General features: G+C 37.7%; 1 protein-coding gene across 4 annotated transcripts in view; it reads right to left on the bottom strand.

Annotated features, from left to right (window-relative positions):
* USP34 (ubiquitin specific peptidase 34) overlaps positions 1-15,816 on the bottom strand; it is a 242,333-nt gene that overhangs the window by 190,820 nt on the left and 35,697 nt on the right. For all 4 annotated transcript variants that reach the window (XM_047745811.1, XM_047745813.1, XM_047745812.1 and 1 more), the window contains one exon: positions 9,494-9,581. In XM_047745811.1, coding sequence (XP_047601767.1) covers positions 9,494-9,581 — 88 coding nt within the window. Of the gene's footprint in view, positions 1-9,493; positions 9,582-15,816 lie in introns of those variants that run through there.

Below are 15,816 nucleotides of genomic sequence, written 5' to 3'. Positions count from 1 at the left end.
ATCTGAAAATTCCACCAAAACACCTATGATGAAATTACTGAAGCTGAAGGGGAGAATAAACATCCTAAAAGCTTTCATGGAGAGTGGGAAGAGGGACAAAGAAAAGCTCAGGAATAAAAACAGCTAATACTTCTCCAAAGCAATACTGGGGAAAGGGGAGCGGCTGGATGGCTCTCTCAGTCTGCAGAACATGCAAGTTCTGATCTCAGGGTCCTAAGTTCAAGAACCACAGTGGGACGTAAAGCTTACTTTCAAAAATAAATAAATAAATAAAAATAAGGGGCGCCGGGGTGGTACAGTAGGTTAAGCGTCGGACTCTTGATTTTAGCTGAGGACATGATCTCAGAATCATAAGATTGAGCCCCACAATGGCTCTATGCTCAGCAGGGAGTCTGCTTCAGATTCTCTCTCCCTACCCCTCTAAGGGAGCTCATGCTCTCTCTCTCTCTCTCTCTAATAAAAAATAAATAAATCTGGGGCACCTGGGTGGCTCAGTGGGTTAAAGCCTCTGCCTTTGGCTCACATCATAATCCCAGGGCTCTAGGACTGAGCCCCGCATAGGGCTCCACTCAGCGGGGAGCCTGCTTCCCCCTCTCTCTCTCTTCCTGCCTCTCTGCCTACTTGTGATCTCTGTCAAATAAATGAATAAAACCTTTTTTTAAAAAATAAATACATAAATCTAAATAAATAAACATATTTAAAATCTTCAAAGGTGTATCAGGAGGTAAAACACAAGGAAGCAAGACTTAAATTTCTGAAAGAAAATCATTCTCTACCTAGAATTCTGCATCCAGAAGTCTTCAATAAGATTAAGGGCAGAAGATAAACTTTTAGGCCTGAAAGATCTAAAAAAAAAAAAAAAACACCGGTCTCCTATACATCCTTTTTCAGAAAAGATGTCATTCTGACAAAGCAAAAATAGTAAACCAATAAAGAGGTCAACATGGAATCCAGGAACCCTGAGATCCAAAACAGAAAAGCGAAAGAAATTTCAAGGAGGATCTGAAGAGAAAATAGCTATTTAGTAGCCCTAATAAGAAACCAACAAATAGAGTAGGAAGATAAAGGCCCAAGGAAATTCAGGAGAGGGGAAAGGGAAGGAAATGAGATCACATAATGATGCATTAAAAATGTAAAAACTAGTACTAAGAAGGGTTGCAGAGTCTGAAAAGAATTAGTGATCCACAACTCAAAAATTATTAAAAACCAGCCAGTAAACTCTAGGAAAGAAAAAAGATAACAAAAGATAAACAAGAATTTATTTCTTGTAAAATATAAAATGAGCCATAGAACCTTTTCTGACTCACCACTGACCAGAACTGTTATTTTCAGAAGTGCCCTGAGAGAAAAGGGAAGTTTTAAGAAAGTAATCTTTATGTATCAGAAAAGAAAGTTTATAGAGTTTATTTAAAATTAATGCATGAAGTAATAGCAGTATAATAACACTACTTCATTATACAGAGGTTAATATCAAAGCCAACACCTGAAACCAAAAGCGGAGTTGAGGAGATGGGGCAATGAACTTTATTACAGGCCTTTTTCTGTTTATTTTTTAAACTCCTACACATTATGTCTATTTGTAAACTAATCTCAGACATACCCTTCCACTATCTAAGCTTATCCAATTTTTTCCTACACCTTCTAGCAGAAGACATTCTTACCAAGTAGAGTTATATACTGCTTGAATAGAGAATGCTTACATTTAAGAATACTCTAGTAGGCTTAGAGAACACATACCTCATCATAATGAAGGCCTTAATATGAAAAAATCACAGCTAACATCATACTCAATGGTAAAAAACTGAGAGCTCTCCCCCTAAAGTCAGGAACAAGATAAGGATGTCCCCCTCACTACTTTCATTCAACATAATATTAGAAGTCCTAGCCACAGAAGTCAGACAAGAAAAAGTGGGGTGGGGGTGGGGGTGGGGTTCAAATTGGCAATGAGGAAATAAAATTTTCACTATTTGCAGATGACATACTGTATATACAGTACCCTAAAGACTCCACCAAAAAACTAGAACTGAAGAATGAAGTCTATAAAATCATAAGATACAAAATCAATGTACAGAAATCTACTGCATTTCTATACACTAATAATGAAGCAGCAGAAAGAGAAATTAAGAACAATCTCATTAACAATTGCACCAAAAATAATAAAATACCTAAGAATACACTTAGCCAAAGAGGTGAAAGACCTATACCCTGAAAACTATAAAACACTGATGAAAGAAATTCAAGACAACACAAAGAAATGTAAAGACATTCCATGCTCATGGGTCCAAAGAACAAATGTTGTTAAAATAAAACACACTACCCCCAAAGCAATCTATAGATGTAATGCAATCCCTATCCAAATGCCAACACCATTTTTCACAGAACTAGAACAAACAATCCTAAAATTTGTATGGAACCCCAGAAGACCCCAACTACACAAAGCAATCTTGAAAAAGAAAAATATATCTGGAGGTATCACAATTCTAGACTTCAAGTTATATCACAAAGCAGCAGTAATCGAAACAGTAAAGCATTAGCACAAAAACAAACATAAATCAATGGAACAGAACAGAAAGCTCAGGAATAAACCCACAATTACATGGCTAATTAATCTTCCACAAAGAAGTAATGAAAACACAATGGGAAAAAGACAGTCTCTTCCACAAACGGTACTGGAAAATGGACAGCAGTATGCAAAAAAATGATACTGGACCACCTTCTCACACCATACACAAAATTAAACTCAAAACGGATTGAAGACCTAAATGTGAGACCTGAAACTATAAAAATCCTAGGAATACACTTAACCAAGGAAATGAAAGAACTATACTCTGAAAACTAGAAAACACTGATCAAAGAAATTCAAGACAATGCAAAGACACAGAAAGACATTCCACACTCATGGATTTGAAGAACAAATATTGTTAAAATGTCCATACTACCCAGAACAATCTACAGATTTAATGCAAACCCTATGCAAATACCAACAGCATTTTTCACAAATCTAGAACAATCAATCCTAAAATTTGTATGGAATCACAGAAGACCTTGAATAGCCAAAGCATCTTGAAAAATGGACAGCTGCATACAAAACAAACTGGACTACTTTCCTACACCACACAAAATTAAACTCAAAGTGGATTAAGGACCTAAATGTAAGACCTGAAAAACCATAAAAATCCTGGAAAAGCGCACAGGTAGTAATTTCTCTGACATCAGCCATAGCAACATTTTTCTAGATGTATCTTCTGAGGCAAAGGAAACCAAGCAAAAATAAACTATTGGGACTACATCAAAATAAGAAGTCTCTGCACAGCAAAGGAAACAACCAACAAAACTAAAAAAGGCCACCTAACGAATGGGAGAAGATGCTTGCAAATGACATATATGATAAAGGGTCAGTATCCAAACTATATAAAGAACTTAATACAATTCAACACAAGGGTCAGTATTCAAACTATATAAAGAACTTAATATAATTCAACACACATACACGAAAAAATAATCCAATTAAAAATGGGAAGAAGATATGAACGGCCATTTCTCCAAAGAAGACATACAGGTGACCAACAGACACATGAGAAAATGCTCAACATCACTCACTATCAACAAAAGGCAAATCAATACCACAATGAGATATCACTTCATACCTGTCAGAATGGCCAAAATCAAAAGCACAAGAAACAACTGTTGGCGAGGATGTGGAGAAAAAGAAACCCTCTTGCTCTGTTGGTGGGAACAGAAACTGGCGCAGCCAATGTGGAAAAAATTACAGAAGTTCCTGCACAAATTAAAAATAGAACTCCCCCATGATACAGTAATCACATTACTGGGTATATACCCTAAAAATACAAAAGCACTAACCTGAAAGGATATATGTACTCCTATGTTTACTGCAGCATTATTTACAATAGCCAAGCTATGGAAGCAGCCCAAGTGTATTGATACTTGAATGGATGAAGATGATGTACCACATGTATACACACAACAGGATATTACTCAACTGTAAGAAAAAGAATCAGGATGGAGCCAGAGGGGTACTATGCTAAGGGAAATAGAGCTGTCAGAAAAAGACAAATACAATATGATTTCATTCATTTATGGAATTTAAGAAACAAAGTAGATGAACATACGGGAAGAGAAGGAAAAATAAAGATGAAAATAGGGGAGGCAAACCATAAGAGATGCTGAATCCTAGGAAACACAGTGAGGATTGCTGGAGAAGAGGCAGGTCAGGGTAAGGGGCAATTCAGTGATGGGCATTAAGGAGGACACTAGATATAAGGAACACTGGGTGTTATATACAACCAATGAATCACTAAACTTTACCCTGGTAACTAATAATGCAGTGTTATGTTAACTGAATTTAAATTAAAAAAAAAAAAAAAAAGAATGAAGTCTTGCCATTTGCAAAGACATGGATGGATCCAGAGAGCATGGTGCTAAGTGAAATAAGTCAGTAACAGAAAGACTAATACCATATGATCGTACTCATATGTGAGAGAAACACAATGAACGAACAAAGAGAAAAACAAAAAAGGAAACCAAAAAACAGATTCTTAACTATAAAGAATACCATAGAGGATGTGGGTGGAGAGATGGATGAAACAGGTGAAGGGGATTAAGAGTATACTCATCTTGGGGCGCCTGGGTGGCTCAGTGGGTTAAGGCCTCTGCCTTTGGCTCAGGTCATGATCCCAGGGTCATGGGATCAAGCCCCGCATCAGGCTCTCTGCTCAGCAGGGAGCCTGCCTCCCCTCCCCCACTGCCTGCCTCTCTGCCTACTTGTGATCTCTCTCTCTCTGTCAAATAAATAAATAAAATCTTTTTTTTTTAAAGAGTGTACTCATCTTAATGAGTATTAATATACAGCAATATTGAGTCACTATTTTGTAGACCTGAAACTAACACTGTACATTAACCATATTGGAATGAAATAAAATTTGAAAAATATATATATATAAAATTCCTAAATGCCTAGCATAAAATACATAGCTCCAATTTATAAAAAAAATTTTAACTGAACATTCATGAAGAATCTACATGTCTAAATTATTTTCTAACTTTGATTCTGTAATTCCATCAAACACATATTCCAATGGATCTAACTTCTTCTTGGCCTGGTACTATGTAACATTTGAAAGAACTGTTAATCCATGGTATCTAACCTTAGCAAAAGTTTTTATTTATGAACTGATTCATGAAAAGCACTACTGTGAATAGTGGTCAAAATAGTGGTCAAACCTCACTGAATTTATCAATATCCCCAAATTTCTTAATGCCAGAATAAAAGCCAGAGCCTTAAAGAGTATAGAACATAATCTATTCAAAAGCAACAGCAACTAAAACTGTTCATAAAAATAAAGTTTAGTGAGGCACCTGGCTGTCTCAGTCAACAAAGTATGTTACTCTTCTAACCTTGGGATCATGAGTTCAAGCTCCACATCTGATGTAGAGTTAACTTAAAAAAAATATAAGTTTGGGGCGCCCGGGTGGCTCAGTCATTAAGTGTCTGCCTACGGCTCAGGCAGGGATCTAAAAGAATTCTCTTTTAGAAGACAAATCATGAAATAAAACTAAAACGCAGAATGGCAGAAGACAACCAAAGGCCTTAAAATACCTGGTAAGAAAAGAGGAATTTACAAGACAGAAACCTAAGCCTGTTTTGTGGTAAAATTTAACAAGTCCAAAACAAACAAACAAACAAAGTTATTCAATGCTTTTATCATCCATATTACTTTCAGACCTTTATATGCTCTTTTATTAACTTGTATTCTTCAATTTATTCTCTTAATCTTCTCTCTCCGCTTTGAATTAGCTTTCTTCCCATTCCAGTCCCAATTGCAATTTTAATAAAATGATAACCTTTTTTTAAATGATAACCTTTTAAACATATAATAATGTTCCTGAGCTTACAGAAAGAACAAAGGAACAGCAGCTGCAAGACTGTTATACAGCAATTAAAAATAAGATCTGATGACATAAAGAGATTATTTATACTTGACTGTGTATGAAAAATCAGATTATAAAACACAGATGTAGGAAACTCACATTTTTGCAAAATTTTAAACTGTATGATTCACAACCTCATGCCAAGGCTATACAAAAAAAAAAAAAAAAAAATCATCAGTTGTTACTCTGGGTAGTAGCATGCCTTTTTTTGGGGGGGGGGGTTTAAGATTTTATTTAACAGAGAGAGAGAGAGATCACAAGTAGGCAGAGATGGCGGGGGGGGGGGGGGGGGGGGGGGGGAGGCAAGCTCCCCGCTGAGCAGAGAGCCTGCTGCAGGGCTCCATCCCATGACCCTGGGATCATGACCTGAGACGAAGGCAGAGGCTTTAACCCACTAAGCCACCCAGGCACTGCGGCCTTTTTTTTTTTTTTTTTTTTTTTCCTTTTTTAACTTTGATTCTCGGGGTGCCTGGGTGGCCCAATTGTTAGGCAGCTGCCTTTGGCTCAGGTCATGATCTCAGAGTCTTGGGTCCTGGGATCGAGCCTGGGGCTCTCTCATTCTGCTTGTGTTCCCTCTCTTGCTGTCTTCTGTCATATAAATAAAATCTTTTTTAAAAATAAATAAATAAACTTCGATTCTCTTTATTTTCTCAAAGAATTTTTATAGTGAGTACATACCTAAATAGGAGGAAAATAATATAAAGTATTAATACAGTTGTTTATAAAAATTATCAATATACTATTTTAAGTGAATATGCGCTTTTACGTATCTTTTAGTCAATATATTACACTAAGGATTCTTAACCACTAATAAGCTAATGAAAACTATTAACATTTTTCTCCCAGAAAACCTTTGAGAACATTTTGTATGAAATGTCATGGGTTCATCAGTATGCTAAGATATATTTATGGACCTCCATAGTCATGGGCCCTAAGTTAACAATCGCTTTTGAAGATTAACCATGCCTTATTAGTTGCTGGTTACCTACAAAAACTACCATCTTAATCTAGGCAACAGTATTTTCTGATGCCCAAGAAAGAAACTGAGGGAGGTCGGAGACATGAGAGGAGGGGAGAATAAACAAAGAAAAAAAAAAAATATATATATATATATATTTTTTTTAAGATTTTTGTTTATTTGACAGGGAGAGATAAAGAGCACGCACACACAATCAAAGGGAGTGGCAGGGAGAGGGACAAGCAGGGTCCCTGAGGAGCAGGGAGCCTGATGCAGGGCTCGATCCCAGGATGCTAGGATTATGACCCCAGCTAAAGGCAGATGCTTAACCAACTGAGCGACCCAGGCACCCCTAGACGAAATTTTTTTTTTTTTTAATCACAAAACACTGTGAGTCACCTGGGTATTTTATTGTCACTTGTCTCGTCTTCAGTATGAACAATTAACAATGTAACATTCTACTTTTGGGTGCTTTTTTATTACCAGCTAAAAATTGCTCATACTTATTGACATGTGAATAAAATGATAAAGGTTACATATTGTGTTTTAGTCCAGCTTTTCACACTTTAGCTTACATAACCTTCAACATGTATACTATTTTCCAAAATAAATTTTAACAATTTTAATTAAGACAGTGTTTATTAAGGTCTTCTGTCAGGTACTGTGCTAAGTAAGCACTTGGTCTCTTCACAATATAAATAGTAACATTATTATTCTCATTTCACAAATGAAGTAAAAACTTAGAAGCTAACTAGTCTGTCATAATTATCTAACAGGTGACGAAGCAGGACTCAAAGCCACATCACTCTGGCTCGACAGCCATACTGAACCACTATACTCTACAGCAACAATAGATAAAATTAAGAGGATCTCCTATTTTGAGGGCAAACATTCTTTGACATTCTGATGAAACCTACAAATTAGGCCTAAAATGGTACTTATCAATATTTACTTTGTAATTTCACTCCCATTCAGGTTAAAAATTCCTGATACAAGGATTAAGAGTATGTATCAATGATAAAAGTGGACTAGGAATGGGAATATGGAACCCCTACCCAGCACCAACCAGTAACTAGGGAGTCAGACATTAAAAAAACTGCATCATTTCCCTGGATTTCATTTTATTTAGTGGCATAACATGTTGCTACCTAGCTACAGTTACAGTAAATAAATCCAAAATTATGACTCAAATACAACATTTCTCAGCAAATCCTTTGGATACTGATGTTAATTTTAATTTTTTTTTTTTAAGATTTTATTTGTGAGAGCCAGCCAGCCAAGTGAGTATAGGCAGAGGGAGAAGCAGGCTCTCCCCCTCCAACACCAGCAGGGAGCCCAAAGTGGGACTTAATCCCAGGGTCCTGGGATTGCAACCTGAGCTGAAGGCAGATGCTCAAGTGACTGAGCCACCCAGGCATCCCTGATGCTAATTTTAAATCATTAACATTAGTATTATGCAATGTCCAATCACCTACTCTACCCATAATGAAAGGAACAGAGGAACCACTCTCAATTCTAAACTTAGCTAAAAGTAATTCAGCTGAGACTCAGAAAAGAAATGCCGATAATGATAGCATGTAAAAAATCTACAATCTTTTGTAGAACAAATATGTGTATCATCTTTATCAACAAAGGAGGAGAAAACATAAGGAAAAGGGATATTACTGTAGAACAAATGAGATTTGAAGATAAACTCTATGATCAGCTAGACTGTGGGCCTCAGGACATTTATTTATTTTAGCTGCACTTAACATGTTCACTAATCATTGCACACAAAGCTTCAAACATTCTTTACCCATAAAAATTTTAGAAGACTAATAAACAAGATAGGCACACAAGCAAAAGAGAATATTTAGCTAGGCCCAGCTAAAATCATGTTAAGGGAACAGGAACTTGCAAATTCTGATTATATTAATTACCGTGTTTCCTCAAGTTTTATTCTTTATATTCTCAACATATGCATTTTTTTTTTTTAAGATTTTATTTATTTGACAGAGAGACACACAGCAAGAGAGGGACCCACAAGCAGGGGGAGTAGGAGAGGGAGAAGGCAGCTTCTCAGCGGGAGCTGAGCAAGGAGCAGGATGCGGGCTTGATCCAAGGACCCTGGGATCATGACCTGAGCCCAAGGCAGACACTTAACAGAGATGCCCAGGCACCCCACAATATATGTATTTCTTAAAAACTGGTCTAATATACCCATGTATTATGCAAATGGAATAACAAATGGCTTCCAGAAGGGTCAAAGTGTCCATCACCACAAAACTTAATTTTTTTAATGGATTAAGTTTAATGTCTCTAGTTATGCCATTAAAAATTCCTCAATCTCTCAAAATAATTTTTAGAATTTCATTCACTCCCCTATTTCTAAATAATAAGAGTTAAAGAAACTTTTATTGTTTTAAAAAACAAAACCATGAGTGGCCTCATGATTAAGAAAGGAAGGTTTAATAAATACTGATGAACTGTCATTTATTGACTATAGGTTTACAACCCAACATTCTAAAAGGGAAATTTCATGACAAACCATGTCAATTTAAAGTACAACTCAAAAAGTTAATCTTTTAAGTACTTAAAGATGCATACCTCTGTGTCCAGGAATTGATATAAGCAAATATTTTGAGAGTATGTTCCTTTCTGAGCTGCAGTCCATCACCACCTTCTATATCTGATACTGAAATAAAGTAGAAAAAACACTTTTTAATATTAGGAATAAATAATACTAAACCAGTATTAAAGCCAATACTTTAAGAAAAAGAAGTCTAGACTAAATGCAAATATTTCAGATTTTTTAACAGATGTACTGGGGGAGCAAGAGAGAAGACACTTTCCTCCCAGTTATTCTAGTGCTGTCTACTTCAAATCCCCCCTTCTGTTCTAAACTTTGTGATGCTGGGGCTGGAACGCTGCAAACTACATTTTTCATTTCCATCTGGCTTCTTAAGATGCTCCTCCACTGTCTACACAGCACTAGAAGACTAGAAGGCAGGAGGAGACCAAAGACATGTTCACTCTCTGTATATGAAAGCATCACTCAACAACTGCAGATTCCAAGTGGCAGCATCCAAAAACCAATCTCATGGTACTCCTCTCAGAGGTACCAGCAGTAGCCAGACAGCATTCCTTCCTTTAAGTCCTAGCTTCTTCACAGGGCCCACCTCCAAGTGACTGAAAGTGATTCTTAGATTCTGACAACGCTTTTTCCTTTATATCCCTAGCCTTTGGGGAGACTGGCTGTTCCTCCATTATCATAGCTGTCATCATCGTCATCTCTGGATGTTGTCCAGGTTCCACTTGTTTTTTACCTCCAACATTTGTGTAAATACTTCTATTACTAAATTCCCTTTCAACGCCCTGACTGGAGCTTGACTGACATACTGGCATTTCATATACAGTATATACTACTAGGAAAGGAATCGAAAGTTAAATTCAGAAAGGAAAAAAGTTTTCAAAAACTACAGGTGGTCCAAGTAAGTCTTCTAATGTAAAATGTTTCACTGTACAAGATCTGGTCAGCAAATTTTTCGTTAATAGGACAGAAAGTAAATACTTTAGGCTTAGAAGGCCATAGAGTCTCTTTCCACACCTGGATAGCTGTGCCATGGTATCTTGAAAGGAACCACACACAACGTGTGAACAAACGACTATAGCCATGTTAAAAACAAGCAGCTGAATGATCTGGTACACTGGGCCACAGTTTGCCAACTCCATTCTATTTTTTTTAGACTTTTTTTTAAAAGATTTTATCTATTTTAGAGAGAGAGAACATGCACATACATATGAACAGGGGAGGAGAACAGGAAGAGGGACGGAGAAGCAGACTCCGCACTGAGCACAGAGCCGGACAGGGCTCCATCTCATGACCCTGAGATCATAACCCAAGCTGAAATCAAGAGTCTGACGCTCAATCTGCTCAGTAGGTGGAGTATGTGACTCTTGATCTTGCGTTGTGAGCTGGAGCCCCATATTGGGTATACAAATTACTTAAAAATAAAAATCTTGAAAAAGTTAAAAATAGAGCTACCCTATAATCTAGCAATTGCACTACTAAGTATTTACCTGAAGGATACAAACATAGTGATCAGAAGGAACACCTGAACCCCAATGTTTACAGCAGCAATGTCCACCATAGCCAAACTATGGAAAGAACCCAAGATGTCAATCGACAGGTGAATGGATAAAGAAGATGTTGTATATGTGTATGGGTACACACACATACACAAAATGAAATATTCCTCAGTCATTTAAAAAAAAAAAGCCTTACCATTTGTAATGTCATAGATGGAACTAGAGGGTATTATGCTAAGCAAAATAAGTCAATCAGAGAAAGACAATTATATGATTTTGCTTAGATGTGGAATCTAAGGGGAAAAAACCACACAGACGATCATAGGGGAAGGGAGGGAAAAATAAAGACAAAACCAGAGAGAGGGGGACAAACCATAAGAGACCCTTAACTACAGGATACAAACTAAGCCTGCTACAGGGGAGGGGAGTGGGGGAGATGGGGTAACTGGGTGATGGAGATTAAGGGGGGCACTTGATGTAATGAGCGCTGGGTATTATACACAACTGATGAATCACTAAACTTTACCTGTGAAACCAATAATACACTATATTAATTAACTGAATTTAGGAGCACCTGGGTGGCTCAGTCATTAAGTGTCTGCCTTCGGCTCAGGTCATGATCCCAGGGTTCTACAACTGAGCCCCATATGGGGCTCCCTGCTCAGCAGGAAGCCTGCTTCTCCCTCTCCCACTCCCCCTGCTTGCATTCCCTCTCTCGCTGTCTGTCTCTGTCAAATAAATAAATAAAAATCTTTTTTAAAAAATTAACTGAATTTAAACAAAAATAAGTAAATAAAATAAAAAATCCTGGGGTGCCCAGGTGGCTCAGTCAGTTAAGCAACTGACTCTTGATTTCTGCTCAGATCATTTTATCAGGGTCATCGGATCAAGGCCCAAGTCAGGCTCCACATTTAGCAGGGAATCTGCTTGAGATTCACTCTCCCTCCACCTCTGCCCTTCCCAGACACACACACCCTCTCTGGAGCACACTCTCCCTAAAATAAAGAAGTTAAAAATAAAAAATATTTTAAAAACTAAAATTAAAAATTTAAACAAAAAAAGGAATAAGATCCATTATCCAGAACTTCTTTTTTTCCTTAGTTTTATTTGATGTTTTAAGTCATCTCTACACTTGATGTGGAGCTAAAACTCACAACCCCAAGATCAAGGGTCACATACTATACCAACTGAGCCAGCCAGGCACCCCAGAACTTGTTTCTTTTTTTTTTTTTTTAATTTTATTTATTTGACAGAGAGATCACAAGGAGGCAGAGAGGCAGGCAGAGAGAGAGGGAGGAAGCAGGCTCCCTGCTGAGCAGAGAGCCCGATGTGAAGCTCGATCCCAGGACCCTGAGACCATGACCTGAGCTGAAGGCACAGGCTTTAACCCACTGAGCCACCCAGGCGCCCCCCCAGAACTTATTTCTTATAAGCATTCATACTATACCTATTTCAGGATTGGCAACTAAAGTTTAAGTATTAACCATATGTATCCCTTATTCTTGGGCAGTTTGCAAAAAATATAAGTCAAAATTTTAACTGGAAGAAAGGGACTCTTTTTAATTAAAAAAACTAGTTTTAGAGGAGGAGTAGAACCCAAACTGAAATGAATGAAAAGTACTGCCTACTAGAAACTAAAGGGGTAATTAACATAATAAACTGAAACTGAGAGTGCCTGGCTCAGTTGGTAGAAATCATGACCCTGATGTCAGGGTTGTGAGTTCAAGCCCTATGTTGTGTGTAGAGATTATTTAGAAATAAAATCTTTTTAAAAATAAATAAAAGGTGGGGGGGGCACTTGGGTAGCTCAGTCATTAAGTGTCTGTCTTTGGCTCAGGCCATGATCCCAGGGTCTGGGGATTGAGCCCTGCATTAGGCTTCCTCCTCAGCGGAGAGCCTGCTCCTCCCTCTCTCTCTGCCTGCCGTTCTGCCTACTTGTGTTCTCTCGCTCTGTGTCAAATAAATAATAAATAAATACCGTCTTTTAAAAAAATAAATTAAAATTATTTACTATTATTTGACATATATTTATTATATATAATACATAAATATAATATAAATATAACTATTATTTAATATATTATACATAATATTATTAATAAATAAATAATAAATAAATAAATAAATAAATAAGTGGGGGACCTGGACGGCTCAGTCAGTTAAGCATCTGACTTCTCCTCAGGTCATGATCTCAGAGTCCTGGGATCGAGCCCCATGTCAGGGCTTAATCCTCAGTGGGGAGTCTACTTGAAGATTCTCTCTCCCTCTGACCCGTCCCCTGCTCATGCTCTCTAAAATAAAATCTTTAAAAAAATTTTTAAAAACTTGAATCTGTGTATCACAATGTCTAATATTCAAATTCCAAAATATCAGTGAAAAAGTTGCAAAAGGATACAGTTTGATACCATTTCTTAATGTTTAACACACACACAAACTATATTATTATGGACTCATGTACCATAATAGTATAAATACATATACTGTAATGATACACATCTACACCAAGAGAATGGTTACATCTGGGAAAAAGACAGGCAAGAGGAAGTACATTTATACAAGAAGTACATGCCAAACAAAAGATTAACAAGGTAACAGCACCTGAGACCCTGAAAGCCAAACACAGCATCAGGTAGAAGATCCTGACAATATATCCATGACAGAATAAGATATACTGGGGGAAGAGTTAACGAAACCACTGAAAACAAACTCTTGGTTGTAGATTTCTGCACCAAGTCCTCCAACCCATGAACTGTAACAAAGGTATAGGTCAACCACTGGGACAGGAAAGAGAGCAAATATAGGAAAACAAGTAAAGGGGTGGGGGCTCTGAGAAAAGATTCTCACCCTCTTGCCAGAAACCTGGTGTTTAACTTAGCTCTTTTGTAGAAAGATTCTAAAAGAAAAATGAAGAAAATGCACTTAAGCCATTAAAAAAAGAAAGAAAGAAACCTAAAAGGAACAATAATGCAACCCTGAAGGGTGAACTACCTAGACAGGGAAGAAGAAACCATAGTATACAATGCCAGTTCTCCTTCCCTAGCTTGAAAACACAGGTATCTGACTGGTTGCAACAATCCTATCTCCCAAACACAAAACACAAATGAACACATTCTGGAAAAAGCCTATGTGTAATCAGACACCTATCCCCACCTAAGGCCTACCTAGCAGCCTAACAGCTCACCAACACAAGCTTTCCAATTTATTTCATTGTATCTACTTCATAACCAGTAATGGGATGGAAGATTATTTTACTAGGGTCAAACTAGAGCTCTCCAGAGAGCTAACATCATACTCAATGATTAAAGACTGCAATCTGCTCCACTAAAATGAGAAGCAAGACAAAATAGACAATTTTCCCAACTTCTGTTCAACTGTAGTATTGGAAATACTAGCCAGAGCAAAAAGAACCAAAAAGGAATTGGAAAGGAAGAAGGAAAATTGCCACTGTTCACAGATTACATAATCTTACATGTAGGAAACTCTAAAGGGTCCACCAAAAAAACTGCTAGAATAAATGAATTCCATAAAGTAGCAGGACACAAAATCGTAACACTGTGGTGCCTGGGTGGCTTAGTCGTTAAGCATCTGCCTTCAGCTCAGGTCATGATCCCAGGATCCTGGGATCAAGCCCTGTATCAGGTTCCCTGCTTAGCGAGAAGCCTGCTTCTCCCTCTCCCACTCCCCCTACTTGTGTTCCCTCTCTGTCTCTTGCTGTGTCTCTGTCAAATAAATAAATAAAATCTAAAAAATAAAAATAAATAAATAAATGGGTGGTAAATTGTTTTTTTTTTCAACTAAAAAGATTTTTATTAACTAAACAAACAAAAAAGACAGGGAAACTCAGACTGCAGTTTAAAAGAAGCCACTAGTCTCTACAAATAATGGTAAAGTCCACGGTACCATAAAAGCAGGCAGGCAGGCATCATCCAGAAATCTTCCTACCATTGCCTACAGAGGAGGAACTGTATTCCAACCCTAAATGGTCAACCACTGGGACAGGAAAGAGAGCAAGCAAGGTGGGGGAACTGCCCACACAGACCTACAGAACACCAAATATAGCCCAATAGGAGAGACCAAAGTAGAAATGGAAACATCAATGCTGGTCAATATCCAAGGGTGCCAGAATGTAACTCAAAGTAACCACCTGACACAATGCAGAGGGTAGAAGACTAGGTACTGGATGAAAAGAAAATGGTTCTCACCACTTAGGTTAAAAAAGGAAATGCTTGGGATGCCTGGGTTCCTCAGTCAGTTAAGTATATGCCTTTGGCTCCAAGTCATGATCCCAGAGTCCTGGGATCAAGTCCCTCACTGGGCTCCTTGCTAAGTGAGAAGCCTGCCTCTCCCTGTGCTTGCTGCTCCCCCCTGTACATTCTCTCCCTCTCTCTGACCAAAAAAAAAAAAAAAAAAAAAAAAAAAAAAAAATGCTCATTAAAAACTTCAAGATCAGGGGCACCTGGGTGGCTCAGTGGGTTAAGCCACTGCCTTTGGCTCGGGTCATGATCCCAGGTCCTGGGTTCAAGCCCCACATCGGGCTTTCTGCTCAGCAGGGAGCCTGCTTCCTTCTCTCTCTCTGCCTGCCTCTCTGCCTACTTGTGATTTCTCTCTGTCAAATAAATAAATAAAATCTTTAAAAAAAAAAAACTTCAAGATCAGAAATCAATAGTATGGGGTTGCCTGGGTGGTTCAGTTAGTTAAGCATCTGACTGGTGATCTCAGCTCAGGTCTTGATCTCAGCGCCATGAGTTTAAGCCCCTCATTGTGCTCTACCCTGGATATGGAACCTACTTTAAAAGAAAAAAAAAAAAAAAAAAGAGGAGGGGGAGGAGGAGAAATGGATA

Source organism: Lutra lutra, chromosome 9 (assembly GCF_902655055.1).
Source record: "Lutra lutra chromosome 9, mLutLut1.2, whole genome shotgun sequence".
Classification (NCBI taxonomy): Eukaryota; Metazoa; Chordata; class Mammalia; order Carnivora; family Mustelidae; genus Lutra; species Lutra lutra.
The sequence above is the reverse complement of the archived record's forward strand: the minus strand, read 5'-3'. Positions and strand labels throughout refer to the sequence as shown.